General features: G+C 57.9%; 1 protein-coding gene across 1 annotated transcript; it reads left to right on the top strand.

Annotated features, from left to right (window-relative positions):
- The first annotated feature begins 1,803 nt into the window (after positions 1-1,803).
- LOC103641531 (primary amine oxidase) lies at positions 1,804-7,187 on the top strand. Its single transcript, XM_008664867.4, has 5 exons — positions 1,804-3,371; positions 5,506-5,619; positions 5,970-6,425; positions 6,518-6,615; positions 6,706-7,187. The coding sequence occupies exons 1-5, from the start codon at positions 2,016-2,018 to the stop codon at positions 6,914-6,916; spliced, it is 2,235 nt and encodes a 744-aa protein (XP_008663089.1). The 5' UTR covers positions 1,804-2,015; the 3' UTR covers positions 6,917-7,187.
- The last annotated feature ends 16,019 nt before the right edge of the window (positions 7,188-23,206 follow it).

The raw sequence follows: 23,206 nt of genomic DNA, 5'->3' as shown, positions 1-23,206 counted from the left end.
ATGGATCTCACAAGGCACTAGAGCTAAACTCACACGAGAAGCTTTGTTTTGCTTGCTCTCTCTTTTGTGGCACTTGTGTGGGTTGTAGTGGTCTAAATCTTGTGTATAGGATGGATCAATGAATAGAGGTGGTTGGGAGGGCTTGGATATGTCAACTATATGACTTGGAATGTTGCTTGGGCTCCCACACCTTGAAGTGGCCGGTTGGGGTGGTATTTATAGCCACCAACCAAATTGTAGGCATTGGAGAAGGCTGCTGGCGATGGGCGCACCTGACAGTGTCCGGTGCGCCATCGGACAGTGTCCGGTGCACCGCCACGTCATCCTGTCGTTAGGGCTTGGAGCTGGTCGACCGTTGGAGGCTCTGTCCTCATGTGGCACTGTGTTGCACTGACTTCTGACTTCTGCCACGACACTGTGTTGCACTGTTCATCCGTCAGAGTCGACCGTTGCGCGCAGATAGCCGTTGCTCCGCTGGTGCACCGGACAGTCCAGTGGCACACCAGACAGTCCGGTGAATTATAGTGGAGCTGCGCCTGAGAAACCTGAAGCTGAGGAGTTTTAGTGAATTCACCCTGGTGCACCGGATACTGTCCGGTGCGCCAGACCAGGGCACACTCTGGTTTCCTTTTTGCTCCTTTCTTTTGAAGCCTAACTTGTTCTTTTTATTGGTTTGTGTTGAACTTTTGGAACCAGTAGAATGTATAATCTAGAGCAAGTCCGGTGCGCCAGACCAGGGCACACTCTGGTTTCCTTTTTGCTCCTTTCTTTTGAAGCCTAACTTGTTCTTTTTATTGGTTTGTGTTGAACTTTTGGAACCTGTAGAATGTATAATCTAGAGCAAACTAGTCAGTTCAATTATTTGTGTTGGGCAATTCAACCACCAAAATCATTTAGTAAAAGGTGTAAGCCTATTTCCCTTTCACTATACAAGTCTAAGAAGCGCGTGGCCCATGAGCCTGACACGAAGCCCGTTTTTAGGCCTAACACTAGCAAAGTCCGACACAATTCGCTATGGGTCTGGGCCCAGCCCCGCACAGTCAGTGTGTCGTGCTCGACATGAGTTTAGGGCAATTGGGCTAGCCCGGGCATGGCCCGTTATTAATCGAGCTTTGAAATCGGCCTGGTCCGAGAGAGTGGCCAAACGTTCCCAGACATCTGCGCCATGTGGGGCCTGACCATCTTGGTGACCATCTTGGTGGTGGTCTACTCTACTCCGTCAACCACATCTCTGGCGTGCACTTGACCCCGCCGTCTCCGTCGCCTTTGCCACATGCGGATGCTTCGCTAGAGGCAAGTAAGTCAGAGTTTAGCAGCTAAGGCTACATACGTAGCGTCATCCAATGTTGTACGTCTACGTACATACATGTCCTAGGTGTCGTCATACGTCGTGGCCTAGGTGTTGGGTTCGCCGACCCATTCTGTTCAACGTGCTCTTCGTCGGGTACGTACGCAACCGCAAGATTGAGGCGGGGTTGAGCTAACATGGTTTGTTCTCGAGCCATGCTTATCGGGCTGGCCCGACATAGTTCATAGTTGGCCCATCCCGTGCCTGGCTTATTCATTGGTTTGAGCTTGTCGAGTAGCCCAACACGTCACATATACGTATTCGGGTCTAACTGTGTCGTGCTTAATCAGACAGTGCTTCCACCTGCTAGGGTCGGATCGGTATGGGCCACCCATTTAAACATCTATACACTAGTTCATTTAGCCATAGCTCGGAGACTCACGACCCGTTTCGAGCTCTAATGATACATGTGAGCTCTATACACTAGTTCATTTAGTTCATTTAAACGCCTTTTTTTCAGCTCTAATGATATATATAATTCCTTCAAAAAAACACGACTCCGTAGTCCGTACACGTCCACATTGGATATTCCCTGCCAAGTGCCACCGACTGCCAAAGAGCGCAGCCACACACCTCGCCATATGTACATATACTGACCCGCTTCTCACTCGGTAGCTCACTCTTAAGACCAAAAAAGAAACGAGAAAAAAAGAAGAGAGCTGCTCTGATGGATCGCTCCACCTCCCTGCTCCGGCTCATCTTGCTTGCTCTTGGCGCAGCCCTGGTGCTCCTCGTCGTCCGCTCCGCCTTCCGCCTCCCACGTGGAATCGACACACCCACCACCTCACTCTTCGATGACGAAGCCACCGCGGGCAGCAGCTGCACCCGGTTCGCGCCGTGGGGGTGCCGGCAAGCCGACCGGATTAAGCAGAAGCCGCCGTCGCACGAGAACGACGTGCCGCGGCACCCGCTCGACCCACTGACGATCAGCGAGGTAAACCGTGCGCGCGAGCTCCTCCGCGCGCACCCGCCGTTCGCATCGTCGCCGTCGTCCATGTTCGTGCACTCGCTCGCGCTCGACGAGCCGGACAAGCCCGTCGTCCTGAGCTGGCGGAAGGGCGTCGACCCGCTGCCCCCGCGGCGCGCGGTGGCGGTGGTCCGGTTCCGCGGTGAGGCCTTCGTCCTGGCCATTGACCTCGCCAGCGGCGCCGTGACTCCTCTGCCTGTCCCAGCTTCCGGGTACCCGACCATGACCATGGACGAGCAGGTGCTCCTCTGCTACACGCCTTTCAGGGACCCGGCGTTCAACGCGACCATCCAGCGGCACGGCGTCCGCCTGTCCGATGTCGCCTGCCTGCCCATCTCGCTCGGGTGGTACGGCCCCAGCGAGGAGAACCGGCGGCTGATCAAGATCCAGTGCTTCTCCGCGGAGGGCACCGCCAACTTCTACATGCGCCCCATCGAGGGCCTCACCGTGCTGGTGGACATGGACACGAGGGAGGTGGTCCGCATCTCCGACCGCGGCGCCGGCATCCCCATCCCGCCCGCCGCCAACACCGACTACCGGTACTCCCGCCACATGCAAGACGAAGGCGACGACCAGCAGACAGCGGGGTTCCAGAAGGTGCGGGCGCCGTCGATGGAACCGGGGCCGTCGTCAGGGCCGCGGGTGGAGCTGGTGGACGGCCACACGGTGCGGTGGGGCGGGTGGGAGTTCCACCTCAAGGCGGACGCGCGCGCCGGCATGGTGGTGTCGCGCGCACGGGTGCAGGACCCCGGCACGGGCGCGCACCGGGAGGTGCTGTACAAGGGCATGGCGTCGGAGCTGTTCGTACCGTACATGGACCCCACCGAGGCGTGGTACTTCAAGACGTACATGGACGCCGGCGAGTACGGCTTCGGCCTGCAGGCCATGCCGCTGGTGCCGCTCAACGACTGCCCGCGCCACGCGCGCTACCTGGACGGCGTGTTCGTGGCCGCCGACGGACGGCCCTACGTGCGCGAGAAGATGATCTGCGTCTTCGAGCGGTACGCCGGTGAGGTCGCGTGGAGACACTCGGAGAGCCCCATCACCGGCTTGGACGTAAGTTGTGCTCTTTGCACTCGTCATTTTGTCCTCTCCGATCCTTGTTGTGTTGCGAGACGCCTAGGGTTTTGTCATACGTTTATAGATGGCCATAAAGCACGAGTCCCGCGAGCCCGGCACGAAGCCCGCTGTTTGGACCCGGTTCGAGCCCGCCACGGCCCGGTTCTATGCGGGTCCGGGCCGGCTCGGCACGAATAAGCGGGTCGGGCTCGGACAGGAAACTAGGCACGGTGGGCTAGCTCGGCACAGCCCGTTTACCTCTAAGCACGTTAAGCCCGCTTTTTTACACTAAAACGTGCTTTTCGGCCCGCTTAGCCCGCTTTTAGCCAGGCCCACTACGGGCCGGACTCAGACAGAGAATCAAGCCCGTGGGCTTAGCAGGCCCGACCCGGTTTCCTAACCGTGTCTGGCGGGCCAGGCCTAAAACGGGCCGGGCTTCACCGGGCCCGGACGGCCCGTTTGGACATCTCTACATACGTTACGTACATTAGATAGGTACAGGTAGCTGTTCCCTCCTCAATACGATAGGCTCTTTACCTACTTGCGGCAGAAGCTAGCTGACAAAAGAGTGTGTTAAAGATATTCCCGGCACTAGGACTAAGGGCGAGAATCTTGAATTGTATAGATGCGATAAACAAAAGCTTTGATAGTATCTGACAGCGTGCTTAGACCCCGTTTGGTTTGTTTGGTCTGAGGGACTAAATATTAGTCTATCTATTTTAGTCCTATTTAGTTTCTAAATTGCTAAATAGTGAGATTAAAATAGGGAAAAAACTGTTTTAGTCTCTAGTCTCTCAAGAGATAATTAAAAGGGACTAAACCATATAAATTTCACTTTTTGTTTCTTCTTTATTTCAGTTGCGCTAATAGCGGAAAAATGTTAAGGGTATTTTAATTATCTTATGATTCATTTAATGCATTCTAAATACTTTTAGTCCCTAGAACCAAACATGTCATGGATTAAACATTAATCTTCTAATTAAACTTTGCATGGACTAAAAGAATTAAACAGAGCCTTATTCAACCTTTCCTGATAAGGGCTTGTTCGTTTTGGTGATAATCCACATGTATTGGGTGGGATTGAGCCGGTTTAAATCCATAACAAGTCAAAATACATTTCAATCACAATACACTCCGTTAATACACATGTAATATCAATAACCGAACAAAGGCTAAATGTTTATGATTACGCATGTGGTAGAATACGAAATTTAGCCAATGAAATCAGAATTTATGTTTATTATTAGCTAGTAGCAAAAAATTGTGACTGACAGTGGTGTTGTACACATCATCAGTGATGCTTTCAACGTGACAGTAGAGGTCCCTTTCTGCTTTCTCCTGAAAGGACACGCCTCAAACGCTAGTCATGAAAGAACGGGAAAGAATCTTGAACAAGAGCACACAAACACTTCGTTCCCAGATTTTTTTTTCTCTGAAAAGTTGAAACTTCTACAAAGCAAAAAGATTATTAAGGAGTGGACGACAGTAAAACACTGGCCTAAGTGCTAGTGACACGCCGGATGCCAAACGAATGACATCGACTACCGTGAGTCCACTTTGACACATTTATTCATGATTATTATTCGTGCATCACAAAATGATCGTGGTATTTGGTTTATAGGGACTAATTTATAGTCTCTATATTTTATTTAATTTTAGTTTCTGAATTGTCAAGTACAACAAAAACTAGAACTCTAATTTAGTTTTCTTTTTTAACAATTCAGACTAAAATAGAAAAGAACGGGGGAATTAAAATTAGTCTCTAGAAACTAAACACCCCAAAGTTGACCATTTGGTTAATTTGTTCTTATACTGTACTGTATTATTATATTAGCAGCACCGCAAAACGGGAAGAATAATTTCTGCATTTCTGTATACTGGAGTCTGTGTTTATATATGTGTTGTCGTATGTGAAGTGCCGGCCGACATGCATGTAGGAGACCGTAGTGTAAATTATAATGTATTGGACTACCTAGGCGTAGCAGCGCAGATGACGCCGAGTAATTTTGTTTTTTGTACTAGTATATGGAGCGTTCGATGCTGCTAAGCCAGACACAACACAAGTGATGATGACACGTACGGGATCTCAAATAAATCTGACTCTGTTTCTGAAACGGTGCCCCCCCTGCAGATAAGGGAGTCGCGGCCGAAGGTGACGCTGGTGGCGCGGATGGTTGCGTCCGTGGCCAACTACGACTACATCATGGATTGGGAGTTCCAGATGGACGGTCTCGTCCGCATTAAGGTACGTACTGCTTGTCTGGTTGTGCTTGTGCTTGTCACTCACCACCACCATCTGTTTCATGTACACTGCGCTATGAAATGAAAGGATCGCTTTAGCGACTGCAGTTGTTGGTAGTCGTTCGTGGTTTCTCACGTCACCCGATATGATGGGCACACGCACACAAATTAATGTAGGCCGTCTTTCATTCAGCCATATAGTCAGCCAGCTAATCTTCCAACTCGGCGGCTACTAGTATGATGTGAAGAGAAAACAATATGGACGTCATTTTCCTTCTTTTTATCAGCGCTTTATTTTTATAATTACAAAAGATCGTCCCCGACTTATTACAATATACAACGACGACAACACAGGTTGGGCTGAGCGGGATCCTGATGGTGAAGGGCACGTCCTACTCCCACCTGAGCGAGGCCCGCGGGAACGAGGGCGACATGCACGGCACGCTGCTCTCGGAGAACGTGATCGGCGTCATCCACGACCACTACGTGACCTTCCGCCTGGACATGGACGTCGACGGCGCCGACAACTCGTTCGTTCGCGTGGAGATGGCGCGGCAGGAGACGGGCCCCGGCGATGAGTCGCCCCGGAGGAGCTACCTCAGGGCCACCCGCCGCGTGGCGGAGACCGAGAAGGACGCGCGGGTGCGCCTCAGCCTCTACCACCCGGCGGAGTTCCACGTCGTCAACCCCGCCAAGAAGACGCGCGTCGGCAACCCCGTTGGCTACAAGGTCGTCCCTGCCGGCACCGCCGCGAGCTTGCTGGACCCGGAGGATCCGCCGCAGAAGAGGGGTGCTTTCACAAACAATCAGGTATAGTAATTATAATACAGAGGAACTGATTCATTGAGATGTTAATGATAGTCAGACACAGTTACTAGTGGATGAAAACACAATGCAAACAGATATGGGTGACGCCCTACAACAAGAGCGAGGAATGGGCCGGCGGCCTGTTCGTGTACCAGAGCAAAGGGGAGGACACTCTGGATACTTGGTCCGAGAGGTACGTGTATATATATGCATTCCTCCATCATATGTATATATAATAATAATAATTAAATGCGTGCTTGCGTTGACGTGGATCGACGAGCAGAGACCGTCCGATCGAGAACAAGGACCTGGTGCTGTGGTACACGCTGGGGTTCCACCACATCCCGTGCCAGGAGGACTTCCCCATCATGCCCACCGTGTCGTCAAGCTTCGACCTCAAGCCAGTCAACTTCTTCGAGAGCAACCCCATCCTCAAGCAGCGCCCGACCAAAGAGGATGATCTGCCCATCTGTACTGCCTCCACCGCCGCGTAGCCTACTAGGAGGGCCGGGGGCGAACTGATTAACCGGAGACCCATCAATCAGCTTGCATGCATTGCTGTGTGTTGTGCTCTTGCTAAGCTTTATTAGTACGTACCACGAACCTAATGCATGGGCCGTATCTCATAGTACTCCGTCAGTTCTATTTTATTTGTCACGGTTTAGTTTAAAAATGAACTAACGAACAACGAATATTCGAAAACGGTTATGATAAATGAGAACTTTGTTGGTATGATCAGCTAATGCATGGAGCTATCGGTTGTGATGGACTTTGGATGCTCGCTTTCTTTTCGATCTAACCCGGGTGTTAACCCTTTAGTCCTGGCTGGTGTAACACCAATTGGGACTAGTGCAGACCTTTTAGTCACGACGTCTATAAAACTTGGGTCCGAAACTAATACTCACATATAATCTTGGTCGGTTGGAGGCTCGGGATTCAGGGAACTAATACTCACATATAATCTTGGTTGGTTGGAGGCTCGGGATTCAGAGGGTGTTCGAAATTGCTAAGAGGTAAACAAACTTAACCGTATGAAGTCTAACTATATGGCATGCATAATATTCTAATATATTACGTAGCTACAGTTTTATCGCATGTGTGTAATATATATCAAACAAAACCAAGTTTTAGTTGAGCATATAATTGATCATAAAGTTAAATTGTTCAAATACTAACACTCTAGTTGTCGGCGTTTCGAGACCGGGGGGTCCCTGGGCCGACGAGTGAAATGTCGCCGCGTGCCCCAGCCCAGATGGGTCGGCGCGAGGCCGAGCGCGAAGGGGGAGAAAGGTGGCCGGAGACGGGCGTGAGAGAGGTGGAAATCCCGCGGCCTTCGTGTTCGTCCCGCGCCCAGGTCGGGTGCGCTTGCAGTAGGGGATTACAAGCGTCCACGCGGGAGAGGGAGCGAGCGGCTTCAAGCGAGCGCCTGACTCGTCCTCGTCCCCGCGCGGCCAACCCCCCCTAAGAGGGCCCTGGTCCTTCCTTTTATAGGCATAAGGAGAGGATCCAGGTGTACAATGGGAGGTGTAGCAGAGTGCTACGTGTCTAGCGGAGGAGAGCTAGCGCCCTGAGTACACGCCATCGTGGCGGCCGGAGAGGTTTTGGCGCCCGGTTCGTGTGATGTCGTGGCCGTCGGAGGAGCGCTGGAGCCTGGCGGAGGGACAGCTGTCGGGGCTATCGAGTCCTTGCTGACGTCCTCTTGCTTCCGTAAGGGGGCGGAGAGCTGCCGTCGTCAGGGAGCGTGCGGGGCGCCATCATTGCCTATCTGGCGGAGCGAGCCAGATGGGACGCCGGTCTTGTTCCCCGTAGCCTGAGTCAGCTTGGGGCAGGGTAATGATGGCGTCTCCCGTTGACGTGGCCGGCCCGCGCCCTAGGTTGGGCCATGTGGAGGCTCCTCCGAGGTCGAGGTCGAGTCTGTCTTCCGTGGCAGTGGTCGAGTCCGAGCCCCTGGGTCGGGCGAGGCGGAGACCGTCGGCTGAGGCCAGGGCTGAGTCCAAGCCCTGGGGTCGGGCGAAGCGGAGTTCGTCGTCTTCTGGGGCTGAGCCTAAGTCTGAGCCCTGGGTCGGGCGGAGCGGAGTTCGTCGTCTTCTGGGGCTTAGCCCGAGTCCGAGCCCTGGGTCGGGCGGAGCGGAGTTCGCCGTCTTCAGGGGCTGAGCCCAAGTCCGAGCCCTGGGTCGGGCGGAGCGGAGTTCGTCGTCTTCCGGGGCTTAGCCCGAGTCCGAGCCCTGGGTCGGGCGGAGCGGAGTTCGCCATCTTCCGGGGCTGAGCCCGAGTCCGAGCCCTGGGTCGGGCGGAGCGGAGCTTCCTATGGCGCCTGAGGTCGGGCCTGACTGTCTGTCAGCCTCACTCTGTCAGGTGGCACTGCAGTCGGTGCGGCGCAGGCGGCGCTGTCCTTCTGTCAGGTCGGTCAGTGGAGCGGTGAAGTGACTGCGGTCACTTCGGCTCTGTCGACTGAAGGGCGCGCGTCAGGATAATGGTGTCAGGCCACCTTTGCATTAAATGCTCCTGCGATTTGGTCAGTCGGCGCGGCAATTTGGTCAGGGTCGCTTCTTAGCGAAGACAGGGCCTCGGGCGAGCCGGAAATGTGTTCGTCGCTGGAGGGGGGCCTCGGGCGAGACGGAGATCCTCCGGGGTCGGCTGCCCTTGTCCGAGGCTAGGCTCGGGCGAGGCGTGATCGAGTCCCTCGAATGGACCGATCCCTGACTTAATCGCACCCATCAGGCCTTTGCAGCTTTATGCTGATGGGGGTTACCAGCTGAGAATTAGGAGCCTTGAGGGTACCCCTAATTATGTTCCTCGACAGTAGCCCCCGAGCCTCGAAGGGAGTGTTAACACTCGCTTGGAGGCTTTTGTCGCACTTTTTTGCAAGGGGACCAGCCTTTCTCGGTTGCGTTTTGTTCCGGTGGGTGCGCGCGAGCGCACCCGCTGGGTGTAGCCCCCGAGGCCTTGGAGGAGTGGTTTGACTCCTCCGAGGTCTTAATGCCTCGCGCAATGCTTTGGCTGGTCTGGTCGTTCCCTCATGTGAGCTGGCCGTAGCCCGGGTGCACGGTCGGGTCCCAAGTTCTCGGGCTGGTATGTTGACGCTGTCAACGGTTTGGCCGGAGCCGGGTTTGCGAGAGCAGCCCCCGAGCCTCTGCACATGGCGAGAGGACGATCAGGGACAGACTCGACTTTTTTACATACGCCCCTGCGTCGCCTTTCCGCAAGGAGGAGGGGGGAAAGCGCCATGTTGCCCTCGGTGGGCGCCGAACATGGTGTCTCCGGTGAGCTACTGGCGGGTAATCCGAGCGGACGTCCGTACCCCATTTGCTAGGGGTCGGCTAGAGGCCCAGAGGCGCGCCCAAAAGTACCTGCAGGTGATCTGCCGGACCCGGTCCCCTGTCGACGGGGTCCGAGGGCTCGATGCCTCCCTCTGATGGGATTCCGTTACAAGATCGTTCCCGCTGGTCTCGGAAATGTCCTAGGGTACCTCGGGAGCGCAGCCCGAGCCTTGGTTATGTATCAAACGTACCCATGGTCATCCCTCGCTCTGTGTCTGAGGCGGCTGTGAACCCTTCGAGGGCCAGCCTTCGAACCCCTGATCAGTAGTGGGCGTGGAGCCCGAGTAGCCTGAGGCGGTCGTTGAACCCTTACGAGGGGCCGGCCTTCGAACCTCTGACCAGTAGTGGGTGTGGAGCCCACGCGCTCTGAGGCGGCTGTTGAACCCTTCCGAGGGGCCAGCCTTCGAACCTCTGATCAGTAGGGAGGCTCGGAGCCTGGTTCCTTCACGGAGAAGGATCCTTTTCGGGGTATCCCCCTTTCCCGGTCCCTGTTGTAAGAGAGAGAAAGAGGAAAAAAGGAAAAGGATTCGAAATCGAATGACGTGGCGTACCTTTTTTGACGCGGTCATTATGGCGAAGGCGAAGCGTCGCTCGCTTCCCCTGCCAGAGGCGCCGCCTTTCCCGCCGCGGAGTTAATGCGACGGGGCGTGCGGTTCGCGGGGCGGCCGTTGCGCGTGCGCGAGCCGTTTCGAGGAACGGAACACGGGCGCGTCGTCTTCACGCCGTGATAGAGGGTTCTCTTGCTGCCCCCGGATGGGACGTAAGCTTGGCTGACGACGTGACCGCTGCTCCTGCCCGCCTGCCACCGCCATTACTGTCGGCCCATTTTTAGCCGTATTGACCGTCACGCCAGGCTGGCACTGCCAGGTCGTGTGCTGGGTCGCCTCGAGTCGCGGCATTGGTTCCGCAGTCGAGGAGGCGCGGTAGTGGCGCGGGTGGCGGTGCAGTCGCTCGCACGCAGCATCCGGCGCGCCGGTTGCATGACGCGTGGGCCTGGGCCTCCATGCTGGGCGTGTTGGAAGTCGGAGGAGTGCGCCCACTTGGCGCGGTTGCATGCCGCCTGCATGGCTACCCGCCCTTTCGCCCGCTGGTCTGGGCAAAAGTGGAGGGCCGCTTGTAACCGTTGGGCGGTTGCATGCACCGCGCGCGGCGATTTGGCTTCTTCTGCTCTGGGCCGGCTTGCATGACGTATGGGACCCAGCCCCCGCGCCATAGGGGGAGGACCTTGGAGCGTGTTGGAGAAGACTCAGCCCGTGACGGCTAGGGATGCAAGTAGGGAGAGTCGCCTTTAAAAGGAGGGTGACCCCCTTGAAAGGCGACCATGTCTTCGCGCTCCCTTATGCATCGTGTCTTTCCACCTTCCGAGCCCCCGGATGGGGGATGCCCGCAGTCCTTCCGCCGTGTCGTTGGAGGGGAACGCAACTCCATGGGAGTTGGTACCTTTTAGCCATCGTTCGGCTTCAAGGATTTTCATCATGCAGCCCAGCTGCACCCCTTCGCCGGCGGTCACCCAAGATGGTGACCTCCAGTTCGATGGCGGGGGAAAGCAAGCCGGGTTGCGGCCTCTGCCCCTCCCTCAGCCTCAAGGATTTTCATCACCAGGGCTGGGGAGGGGGGTGTGCCGAGTTGGGGTCGGCCCCTGCGTGGGTGGTGGCCCACTCCTTCCCTCAGTGATCGGGGGGAAGGGCGGTTGCTGTCCGTGGCGCTGGTAGCTGCCGCGTGCCTGGCTCTCGGACCCGAGTGGCTTCGGAGCCGCTCTCGGCACCGGCTCCCGCCACGGCAGCTGGAAGAGGTTCTTCCGCCGACGAGGTAGCTGGGGCCGCCTACGGACCGACCTCCAACTCTACGGCCTTCTGCCCGTCCTTGCCTCACGAGTTTGGGCATGGGTGGGGGCCTCCTGGCAGCGGCATCCGCCCTGAGGTCATCGCTGCCACTGTTTGGCCCCCCGGAGCAGAAGTCGTCGTCGTCGCCGCTGCTGGAGCGGGTGACGGCGCGTCGTTCATCGGTCTTCTATTGCTCTGCAGGCCCCCCCATCGAGTGGGGTTGTTCGTACCTGCGGAGGTGGAACCGGAGTTCCGTTTGTAATGGCACTGTGAATGCCAGTGTTTTTGTTCATTGTGGCTGTCGAGGCCTGAACATGTATGTAATTTTGGGCACGAAGCCGTGTTTTTCCTCATTTCGAGCACTAAGACTCGCCTGTTGGTTGTCTGAACCGCTTCACCAAGCGTGAGTTGCCCCGTGTAAAGGTGACGAGTGAGGTATCCGTATCCCGGAGGCGTAGGAGTCCCTCGGCTCGGTCAGCCTTGTCGTCTGAGGCTTCTCTTGCTTAGTTAAAGGAACCCCTCGGCCGCTCTTCGATGAACCGAGGCCAGGGGTAGCGGTGTTAGCACGAACAGAGGCAGAGTTGGCTAGAAAAGAAGACCTGGTCGGCCGGAGCCTGGCCGGGTCGTCCGTTAGCGGGACCGACGCCGGAGTTGATCTTCCGAGGTCTCGGGCCGGGCTGATGTCTTCGGGGGACAGCTGGCCGAGGCCTCAGGGTGACCAGCCGAGCCGCCTGCTCGGGCCGGATTCTCGGAGAAGATCCTAGCGGCGATGGCCCGGGCGTGGTGATGACGTTGTCCTTCAGAGTGGAGATCCTCGGACCGCGTCGCCGTCCGAGGCCAGGTCGGACCTCGCCGAAGGTGTAGTTGATGCCGAGGGTGCCGCTGCTCCCTTCAACCGTCAAGATCCGAGCCTGCGGGATCGGATCATCTTGTAGCGTGTGTTTTCTGCGGCCGCCGAGGCCCAAACACACCCTCGCCGTGTTGTAAAGCTGCGTCTCTTTTCCTCTTGTTTCGAGTATCTGGACTTTTTCGTCGGTAGCAGAATTGTCTGTGTGAGCGAGAGTTGCTTCTCGCGGAAGGTGATGAGTGAGGTATCCGTATCCCGGAGGCGTAGGAATCCCTCGGCTCGGTCGGCCTTGCCGCTTACGCGCACTCTTGTCCGTCCATAGGGTTCTGCCACCGACGCAGTCGAGAAGGCTCGAAGAATCGCTTCGGCAGAGGAGCTTTCGAACGTGGAGACTTGTTCGGTCCGCGGAATCACTTATCCGAACGTGAGTTACTTATCGCAGAAGGTGATGAGTGAGGTATCCGTATCCTGGAGGCGTAGGAGTCCCTCGGCTCGGTCAGCCTTGGCTGCTTACGTGTACTCCGTCATTTTCAGGATCCACTTTCGAAGTAGTCGAAAAGCACGAAAGACATTCTGGCAGAAAGGATCTTTTTTCGAGGAAAAAATTCGACGCAGAGGGGGTTCCCCCCTTTTAGCCCCCGAGGGAGGGTCGAGCTTTGCCGAGGCAAGGCTGACCCTTCCTTGATGACTAAACTTTGCGTGGGAGCGAGGTATATGAACAACTTGAAAACATCTTAAGGGTAGAAGCGACGTAGCTGTTGGATGTTCCAAGCGTTGTCGTAGACCTCGCCTTGACTGTTGGCCAGCTTGTACGTTTTGGGCTTCAGAACTTTGGTGATGACGAACGGCCCCTCCCAGGGGGGCGTGAGCTTGTGCCGCCCTCGGGCGTCTTGTCGCAGCCGAAGCACCAGGTCGCCCACCTGGAGGTCTCGGGACCGGACCCCTCTGGCGTGGTAGCGTCGCAGGGACTGCTGGTACCGCACCGAGTGTAGCAAGGCCTTATCCCGAGCCTCTTCCAGCTGGTCCAGCGAGTCTTCTCGACTAGCTTGGTTGCTTTGGTCGGCGTAGGCCTTCGTCCTCGAGGAACCGTATTCTAAGTTTGTGGGCAAGATGGCCTCGACCCCATAGACTAGAAAGAACGGCGTGAAGCCCGTGGCTCGGCTCGGCGTTGTCCTCAGGCTCCAGACTACCGAGGGGAGTTCCTTCATCCATCGCTTGCCGAACTTGTTGAGGTCGTTGTAGATCCGAGGCTTGAGTCCTTGTAGAATCATGCCGTTGGCACGCTCTACTTGCCCATTCGACATGGGGTGAGCCACGGCGACCCAGTCCACCCGGATGTGGTGATCCTCGCAGAAGTCCAGGAACTTTCTGCCGGTGAACTGGGTGCCGTTGTCGGTGATGATGGAGTTCGAGACCCCGAAGCGATGGATGATGTTGGTGAAGAACGCCACCGCCTGCTCGGACCTGATGCTGTTTAGGGGTCGGACCTCGATCCACTTGGAGAATTTGTCGATGGCGACCAACAGGTGCGTGTAGCCCCCGGGTGCCTTCTGCAAGGGGCCGACGAGGTCCAGACCCCACACAGCAAAAGGCTAGGTGATGGGTATCGATTGCAGAGCCTGGGCAGGCAGGTGGGTCTGCCTCGCGTAGAACTGACACCCTTCGCAGGTGCGGACAATTCTAGTGGCGTCGGCCACCGCCGTCGGCCAGTAGAATCCTTGCCGGAAAGCGTTTCCGACAAGGGCTCGAGGCGCCGCGTGATGGCCGCAAGCCCCTGAGTGTATCTCTCGTAGGAGTTCCTGACCTTCGGTGACGGAGATGCATCGCTGGAGGATGCCCGAGGGGCTGCGGTGGTAGAGCTCCTTCCCATCTCCCAGCAAGACGAACGACTTGGTGCGTCGCGCCAACCGCCGAGCCTCGGCTCGGTCGAGGGGCAGCTCTCCTCGGTGGAGATATTGCAGGTACAGGGTCTGCCAGTTTTGATTAGGCGTGACCCCGCTTCGCTCCTCCTCGACGCGTAGTGCCTCACCCTCGGGGGCCGTGGGTGCCTCGGGCTGAACCGAGGGCACCTCGGGCCGAGCTGAGGGTGCCTCGAGCCGTGCCGAGGATGCCTCGGACTGAGCCGAGGGTACCTCGGGCTGGGCCAAGGGTGCCTCGGGCTCGGGCGTGTCGTCGATCTTGATGGAGGGTTGATGCAGGTCTCGGGAGAAGACGTCCGAGGGAACCGTTGTTCGCCCCGAGGCTATTTTAGCCAGCTCATCCGCAGTCTTGTTGTAGCGCCGGGCGATGTGGTTGAGCTCGAGCCCGTAGAACTTGTCTTCTAGGCGCCGAACCTCATCGCAGTAGGCCTCCATCTTCGGGTCGCGGCAGTGGGAGTTCTTCATGACTTGGTCGATAATGAGTTGCGAGTCACCGTGAGCGTTGAGGCGTCGGACCCCTAGCTCGATGGCGATCCGCAACCCGTTGACCAGAGCCTCGTACTCAGCCACATTGTTGGACGCCGGGAAATGGAGGCGTAGCACGTAGCGTAGGTGCTTCCCGAGGGGCGAGATGAAGAGTAGGCCTGCGCCGGCTCCTGTCTTCATCAACGACCCGTCGAAGAACATGGTCCAGAGCTCCGGTTGGATCGGAGCTGTTGGGAGCTGGGTGTCGACCCATTCAGCCACGAAGTCCGCCAAGACCTGGGACTTGATGGCCTTCCGAGGGGCGAACGAGATTGCTTCGCCAATAATTTCCACCGCCCACTTTTCAATCCTGCCCGAGGCCTCTCGGCACTGGATGATCTCCCCCAGGGGAAAGGATGACACCACAGTTACCGGATGAGACTCGAAGTAGTGTCGCAGCTTCCGCCGTGTTAGGATCACCGCGTATAGCAGCTTCTGAACTTGTGGGTAGCGGATCTTGGTTTCGGACAGTACCTCGCTGACGAAGTAGACTGGCCTCTGAACGGGCAATGCATGCCCCTCTTCTCGCCTCTCGACCACAATCGCGGCGCTAACCACCTGAGTGGTTGCGGCGACGTAGATCAGGAGGGCTTCTCCGGCAGCTGGGGGCACCAAGATAGGCGCATTCGTGAGGAGCGCCTTCAGGTTCCCGAGGGCTTCCTCGGCCTCAGGGGTCCAAGTGAAGCACTCGGCCTTCCTTAAGAGGCGGTACAGAGGCAGACCTCTTTCGCCGAGGCGTGAGATGAAGCGGCTCAGAGCCGCGAGACATCCCATGACCCTCTGTACGCCTTTTAAGTCTTTGATGGGCCCCATGCTGGTGATGGCTGCGATCTTCTCCGGGTTGGCTTCGATGCCCCGCTCGGAGACGATGAACCCCAAGAGCATGCCTCGGGGCACCCCGAAGACACACTTTTCGGGATTGAGCTTCACGCCTTTCGCCTTGAGACATCGGAATGTCACTTCAAGGTCGGAAAGGAGGTCGGAGGCTTTCCTCGTCTTGACTACGATGTCATCGACGTAGGCCTCGACCGTCCGGCCAATGTGTTCGCCGAACACATGGTTCATGGACCGCTGGTACGTCGTGCCCGCATTCCTCAAGCCAAACGGCATGGTGACATAGCAGTACATGCCGAAGGGTGTGATGAAAGAAGTCGCGAGCTGGTCGGACTCTTTCATCCTGATTTGGTGATACCCGGAGTAGGCATCGAGGAAAGACAGGGTTTCACACCTAGCAGTGGAATCCACGATTTGATCGATGCGAGGCAGAGGGTAGGGAACCTTCGGACATGCTTTGTTTAGACCAGTGTAGTCTACACACATTCGCCATTTCCCTCCTTTCTTTCTCACAAGCACAGGGTTGGCAAGCCATTCAGGATGGAATACCTCTTTGATGAACCCTGCCGCCATTAGCTTGTGGATCTCCTCGCCTATGGCTCTGCACTTCTCTTCGTCGAATCGGCGCAGAGGCTGCTTGACGGGTCGGGCTCCGGCTCGGATGTCCAGCGAGTGCTCGGCGACATCCCTCGGTATGCCGGGCATGTCCAAGGGACTCCACGCGAAGACGTCGGCGTTCGTGCGGAGAAAGTCGACGAGCACTGCTTCCTATTTGGGATCGAGCTCGGAGCCGATCCGGACTTGCTTGGAGGGGTCACTGCTGGGGTCGAGGGGGACAGACTTAACCGTCTCCGCTGGCTCGAAGTTGCCGGCATGACGCTTCACGTCTGGCACCTCCTTAGAGAGGCTCTCCAGGTCGGCGATGAGGGCCTCGGACTCGGCGAGGGCCTCGGCGTACTCCACGCACTCCACGTCGCATTCGAACGCGTGTTTGTACGTGGGGCCGACGGTGATGACCCCGTTGGGGCCCGACATCTTGAGCTTGAGGTAGGTGTAGTTGGGGACGGCCATGAACTTCGCGTAGCATGGCCTTCCCAGTACCGCGTGGTAGGTTCCTCGGAACCCGACCACCTCGAACGTCAGGGTCTCCCTTCGGAAGTTGGAGGGCGTTCCGAAGCAGACGGGGAGGTCGAGTTGTCTGAGGGGCTGGACGCGCTTCCCGGGGATGATCCCATGGAAAGGCGCAGCGCCTGCCCGGACCGAGGACAGATCGACACGCAGGAGCCCGAGGGTCTCGGTGTAGATGATGTTGAGGCTGCTGCCTCCGTCCATGAGCACCTTGGTGAGCCTAACGTCGCCGATGACGGGGTCGACAACGAGCGGGTATTTCCCCGGGCTCGGCACGTGGTCGGGGTGGTCAGCTTGGTCAAAGGTGATGGGCTTGTCGGACCAGTCTAGGTAGACTGGTGCCGCCACCTTCACCGAACAGACCTCCCGACGCTCTTGCTTACGGTGCCAAGCCGAGGCGTTCGCCGCTTGCCCACCGTAGATCATGAAGCAGTCGCGGACCTCGGGGAACTCTCCTGCCTGGTGATCTTCCTTCTTGTCGTCGTCGTGAGCCCTGCCACCCTCCGCGGGTGGCCCGGCCCTGTGGAAGTGAAAGTCGCCTAGAGGGGGGGGTGAATAGGGCGAAACTGAAATTCTCAAAAAATAATCACAACTACAAGCCGGGTTAGCGTTAGAAATATAAATGAGTCCGCGAGAGAGGGAGCAAAACAAATCGCAAGCAAATGAAGAGTGTGACACGCGGATTTGTTTTACCGAGGTTCGGTTCTTGCAAACCTACTCCCCGTTGAGGAGGCCACAAAGGCCGGGTCTCTTTCAACCCTTCCCTCTCTCAATCGGTCCCTCGGACCGAGTGAGCTTCTCTTCTCAAATCACTTAGGAATCAAACTTCCCGCAAGTGCCACCACACAATTGGTGCCTCTTGCCTCAATTACAAGTCAGTGTTTGATCACAAGAAAGAATCAAGAAAGAAGAAAGCAATCCAAGCGCAAGAGCTCGAAAGAACACAAGCAAATCTCTCTCTCTAGTCACTAGGGCGTTGTGTGGAATATGGAGAGGATTTGATCTCTTTGGTGTGTCTAGAATTGAATGCTAGAGCTCTTGTAGTAGTTGGGAAGTAGAGAACTTGGATACAATGAATGGTGGGGTGGTTGGGGTATTTATAGCCCCAACCACCAAACTTGACTGTTGGCTGGGCTGTCTGTTCGATGGCGCACCGGACAGTCCGGTGCACACCGGACAGTCCGGTGCCCCCGCCACGTCACCAGTTCCGTTGGAAATCGACCGTTGGAGTTCTGACTTCTGGGCCCGCCTTGATGTCCGGTGGCGCACCGGACATGTACTGTAGAGTGTCCGGTGCGCCAGCATGGGCGTGCCTGACCTCTGCGCGCGCTGGCGCGCAATAAATGCGCTGCAGGTAGCCGTTGGCGCCTGAAGTAGCCGTTGTCCCGCAGATGCACCGGACAGTCCGGTGCACACCGGACAGTCCGGTGAATTATAGCGGAGCGGCTGGAATGAAAACCCGAGGCTGGCGAGTTCCTGGGGCCGCCCTTCCTTGGAGCACCGGACATGTCCGGTGCACACCGGACAGTCCGGTGAATTATAGCGGAGTGGCCTCCGGAAATTCCCGAAGGTGACGAGTTTGAAACCTGAGTCCTCTGGTGCACCGGACATGTCCGGTGGCGCACCGGACAGTCCGGTGCGCCAGACCAGAGTAGCCTTCGGTTGCTCCTTTGCATTTTTGTTGAACCCAACACTTGGTCTTTTTATTGGCTAAGTGTGAACCTTTGACACCTGTATAACTTATACACTAGAGCAAACTAGTTAGTCCAAAGTTTGTGTTGGGCAATTCAACCACCAAAATTATTTAGGAACTAGGTGTAAGCCTAATTCCCTTTCAGGAAGTGACGCCGAAGCATGGCGCACTCCTCAAGGGTGTGCTTGACGAGCCCCTGGTGATAGGGGCACGGCTCCTTGAGCATCTTGTCGAAGAGGTTGGCACCTCCGGGGGGTTTCCGAGGGTTCTTGTACTCGGCGGCGGCGACAAGGTCCGCGTCGGCGGCGTCGCGTTTCGCTTGCGACTTCTTCTTGCCCTTCTTCTTGGCGCCGCGCTGAGTTGACGCCTCGGGGGCATCTTCCGGTGGGCGGCCCTGGGGCTGCTTGTCCTTCTGGAAGATAGCCTCGACCGCCTCCTGGCCAGAGGCGAACTTGGTGGCGATGTCCATCAGCTCGCTCGCCCTAGTGGGGGTCTTGCGACCCATCTTGCTCACCAGGTCGCGACAGGTGGTGCCGGCGAGGAACGCGCCGATGACATCCGAGTCGGTGATGTTGGGCAGCTCGGTGCGCTGCTTCGAGAATCGCCGGATGTAGTCTCGGAGAGACTCTCCCGGCTGCTGTCGGCAGCTTCGGAGGTCCCAGGAATTCCGAGGGCGCACGTATGTGCCCTGGAAATTGCTGGCGAAGGCTTGGACCAGGTCGTCCCAGTTGGAGATCTGCCCCGGAGGCAGGTGCTCCAACCAGGCGCGAGCGGTGTCGGAGAGGAACAGGGGGAGGTTGCGGATGATGAGGTTGTCATCGTCCGTTCCACCCAGTTGGCAGGCCAACCAGTAGTCCGCGAGCCACAACTCCGGTCTCGTCTCCCCCGAGTACTTTGTGATGGTAGTCGAGGGTCGGAACCGGGTCGGGAACGCGCGCCCGTTGTATGGCCCGGCTGAAGGCTTGCGGACCGGGTGGTTCGGGCGAGGGACTCCGATCCTCCCCGCTGTCGTAGCGTCCCCCACGCCTGGGGTGGTAGCCTCGGCGCACCCTCTCGTCGAGGTGGGCCCGATGGTCGCGGTGATGGTGCTCGTTGCCGAGGCGACCCGGGGCCGCAGGCGCTGTGTTGCGCGTGCGCCCTGTGTGGACCGAGGCTTCCCGCATGAATCGGGAAGTCGCGGCATGATGTTCCGAGGGGTACCCCTGCCTTCGGGAGGCAGAGCTCTTGGCCCGTCGGACCGCGGCATCCTCCAGGAGATTCTTGAGCTCTCCCTGGATTCGCCGTCCCTCGGTGGTTGATGGCTCCGGCATCGCGCGGAGAAGCATTGCTGCTGCAGCCAGGTTCTGGCCGACCCCACTGGAAGCGGGTGGCGGCCTCATCCTGGCATCGTCGGCGATGCGGTGCTGGAAGCCCTGGGGTAGATGACGCATTTCCCCGGCCGGAGGTTGGCCCGCCCATTCCTGCCCGACGTCCCGGCGGATCGGCTCAAGCGCTCCTGCTCCCTCGTCGAGCCTGACCTGCACCCCGCGGATTTGCTCGAGCTGTGGGTCATGGCCCCCCGCCTGAACGGGGACCACAACTAGCTCCCGTGGGATGTCAACGCGAGGCGCCGGCCTAAGGAGATCACCGTCCTCCGGCATACCGAGATGGTTGACTTCGGAGGGACCCCCTAGATCGACGTGGAAACATTCCCGGCTTGGGCCGTAGTCCTCATCGCCGAGGCTGCGGCTACCGTCGGAACAGTCGGAAAGGCAGTAATCGCATGCGGTCATGAAGTCCCGCATGGCACTGGGGTCGCCAAGTCCAGAGAAATCCCAACAGGAGTCGGGCTCGTCATCTTCCTCGGACCCCGAGGGCCCGTAGGTCGAGACGTCTGTCAGCCGGTCCCAGGGTGACCGCACACAAAACCCCAGAGGGTTTGGACTCGCCTCTACGAGAGCGTCCGCCGAAGCGAAGCCGCTTGGCGGGTCGAGGCTGAATCCAAAGGGCGTGAGATGGGAATCGGTCGGTACCTCTTGGTCGACGGGCGGTGATGAAGTCATGTCGGGGACTGACTGCACCGTCGTCTCAGGTACGAGGGTGACATCCAGCAAGCCTTTTCGCGAGCGTGCTGGCGTCGTCCGTTTGCTCAGAATCGGCGTGTTGCGGGGAGACGGCGCTCGTCTTCGTCTCAAATGCGAGGTCGATGCTCGACGCGCCCCCCGTTGGGACGCTGGTGCCGTCGACTCGCTCGACAGCCGACGAGGCGCTACCTCCTGCTTGGCCTTGGTTGCCCCGCCTCCTCCTCCGTCGGTGGGGGAGAGGACGGGGTGAGCTCGAATGTTGTTCTTCCAGCACGCAGGGAAGACGTCGTCGATTCCGCCGCCGGCGGGCGGGCTGTCGGCTGCCATTGTCGCTGTCGCACGGCGGGGGAAGGAGTATCATGTCGTAGCTGCCGTCGAGGGACATGAACTCAAGACTCCCGAAACGGAGCACCGTCTCGGGCTGGAGAGGTTGCTGGAGACTGCCCATCTGGATCTTGACGGGAAGCTATTCGTCAACACGCAGCAGGCCCCTACCTGGCGCGCCAACTATCGGCGTTTCGAGACCGGAGGGTCCCTGGGCCGACGAGTGAAATGTCGCCGCGTGCCCCAGCCCAGATGGGTCGGCGCGAGGCCAAGCGCGAAGGGGGAGAAAGGTGGCCGGAGACGGGCGTGAGAGAGGTGGAAATCCCGCGGCCTTCGTGTTCGTCCCGCGCCCAGGTCGGGTGCGCTTGCAGTAGGGGATTACAAGCGTCCACGCGGGAGAGGGAGCGAGCGGCTTCAAGCGAGCGCCTGACTCGTCCTTGTCCCCGCGCGGCCAACCCCCCCTAAGAGGGCCCTGGTCCTTCCTTTTATAGGCGTAAGGAGAGGATCCAAGTGTACAATGGGAGGTGTAGCAGAGTGCTACGTGTCTAGCGGAGGAGAGCTAGCGCCCTGAGTACACGCCATCGTGGCGGCCGGAGAGGTTTTGGCGCCCGGTTCGTGTGATGTCGTGGCCGTCGGAGGAGCGCTGGAGCCTGGCGGAGGGACAGCTGTCGAGGCTGTCGAGTCCTTGCTGACGTCCTCTTGCTTCCGTAATGGGGCGGAGAGCTACCGTCGTCACGGAGCGTGCGGGGAGCCATCATTGCCTATCTGGCGGAGCGAGCCAGATAGGACGCCGGTCTTGTTCCCCATAGCCTGAGTCAGCTTGGGGCAGGGTAATGATGGCGCCTCCCGTTGACGTGGCCGGCCTGCGCCCTAGGTTGGGCGATGTGGAGGCTCCTCCGAGGTCGAGGTCGAGTCTGTCTTCCGTGGCCGTGGTCGAGTCCGAGCCCCTGGGTCGGGCGAGGCGGAGACCGTCGACTGAGGCCAGGGCTGAGTCCGAGCCCTGGGGTTGGGCGAAGCGGAGTTCGTCGTCTTCTGGGGCTGAGCCTAAGTCCGAGCCCTGGGTCGGGCGGAGCGGAGTTCGTCGTCTTCCGGGGCTTAGCCCGAGTCCGAGCCCTGGGTCGGGCGGAGCGGAGTTCGCCGTCTTCCGGGGCTGAGCCCGAGTCCGAGCCCTGGGTCGGGCGGAGCGGAGTTCGCCATCTTCAGGGGCTGAGCCCAAGTCCGAGCCCTGGGTCGGGCGGAGCGGAGTTCGCCGTCTTCCGGGGCTTAGCCTAAGTCCGAGCCCTGGGTCGGGCGGAGCGGAGTTCGCCGTCTTCCGGGGCTGAGCCCGAGTCCGAGCCCTGAGTCGGGCAGAGCGGAGCTTCCTATGGCGCCTGAGGTCGGGCCTGACTGCCTGTCAGCCTCACTCTGTCAGGTGGCACTGCAGTCGGTGCGGCGCAGGCGGCGCTGTCCTTCTGTCAGGTCGGTCAGTGGAGCGGCGAAGTGACTACGGTCACTTCGGCTCTGTCGACTGAAGGGCGCGCGTCAGGATAATGGTGTCAGGCCACCTTTGCATTAAATGCTCCTGTGATTTGGTCAGTCGGCGCGGCGATTTGGTCAGGGTCGCTTGTTAGCGAAGACAGGGCCTCGGGCGAGCCGGAAATGTGTTCGTCGCTGGAGGGGGGCCTCGGGCGAGACGGAGATCCTCCGGGGTCGGCTGCCCTTGTCCGAGGCTAGGCTCGGGCGAGGCGTGATCGAGTCCCTCGAATGGACCGATCCCTGACTTAATCGCACCCATCAGGCCTTTGCAGTTTATGATGATGGGGGTTACCAGCTGAGAATTAGGAGCCTTGAGGGTACCCCTAATTATGGTCCCCGACACTAGTACAAATAAATTCTATAGTGACGGTTGTGAATATATTTTCACTGACGTTTCTTATAACCGTCAGTGCTAGGGGCCAGTAGAAATCATCATTTTTACAGGCGGGTAACTGAGTACCGTCAGTGAAAATCGATTTCCTCTGCTGAAAGTCGCCTAGAGGGGGTGAATAGGCAAATCTGAATTTTATAAACCTTAAGCACAACTACAAGCCGGGGTTAGCGTTAGAAACAAAATCGATTCCGAAAGAGAAGGTGAAAACAAATCACAAGCAATTGAAAGCGGATGACACGGTGATTTCTTTTACCGAGGTTCGATTCTTGCAAACCTACTCCCCGTTGAGGTGGTCACAAAGACCGAGTCTCTTTCAACCCTTTCCCTCTCTCAAATGGTCACCTAGACCGAGTGAGCTTTTCTCCTCAATCAATTGGGTCACTTACCCCTCAAGGACCA

This window comes from Zea mays, chromosome 10, assembly GCF_902167145.1.
Source record: "Zea mays cultivar B73 chromosome 10, Zm-B73-REFERENCE-NAM-5.0, whole genome shotgun sequence".
Taxonomy (NCBI): Eukaryota; Viridiplantae; Streptophyta; class Magnoliopsida; order Poales; family Poaceae; genus Zea; species Zea mays.
This window is presented reverse-complemented; position numbering and strand designations above follow the sequence as displayed.

Bases quoted from the DNA above. Each gene is read 5' to 3' on its own strand.
- LOC103641531 (XM_008664867.4), top strand. From the start codon at position 2,016: ATGGATCGCTCCACCTCCCTGCTCCGGCTCATCTTGCTTGCTCTTGGC. The intron at 3,372-5,505 runs GTAAGTTGTGCT...CCCCCCCTGCAG, and splicing joins GCCCCATCACCGGCTTGGAC to ATAAGGGAGTCGCGGCCGAA. The intron at 6,616-6,705 runs GTACGTGTATAT...ATCGACGAGCAG, and splicing joins CTGGATACTTGGTCCGAGAG to AGACCGTCCGATCGAGAACA.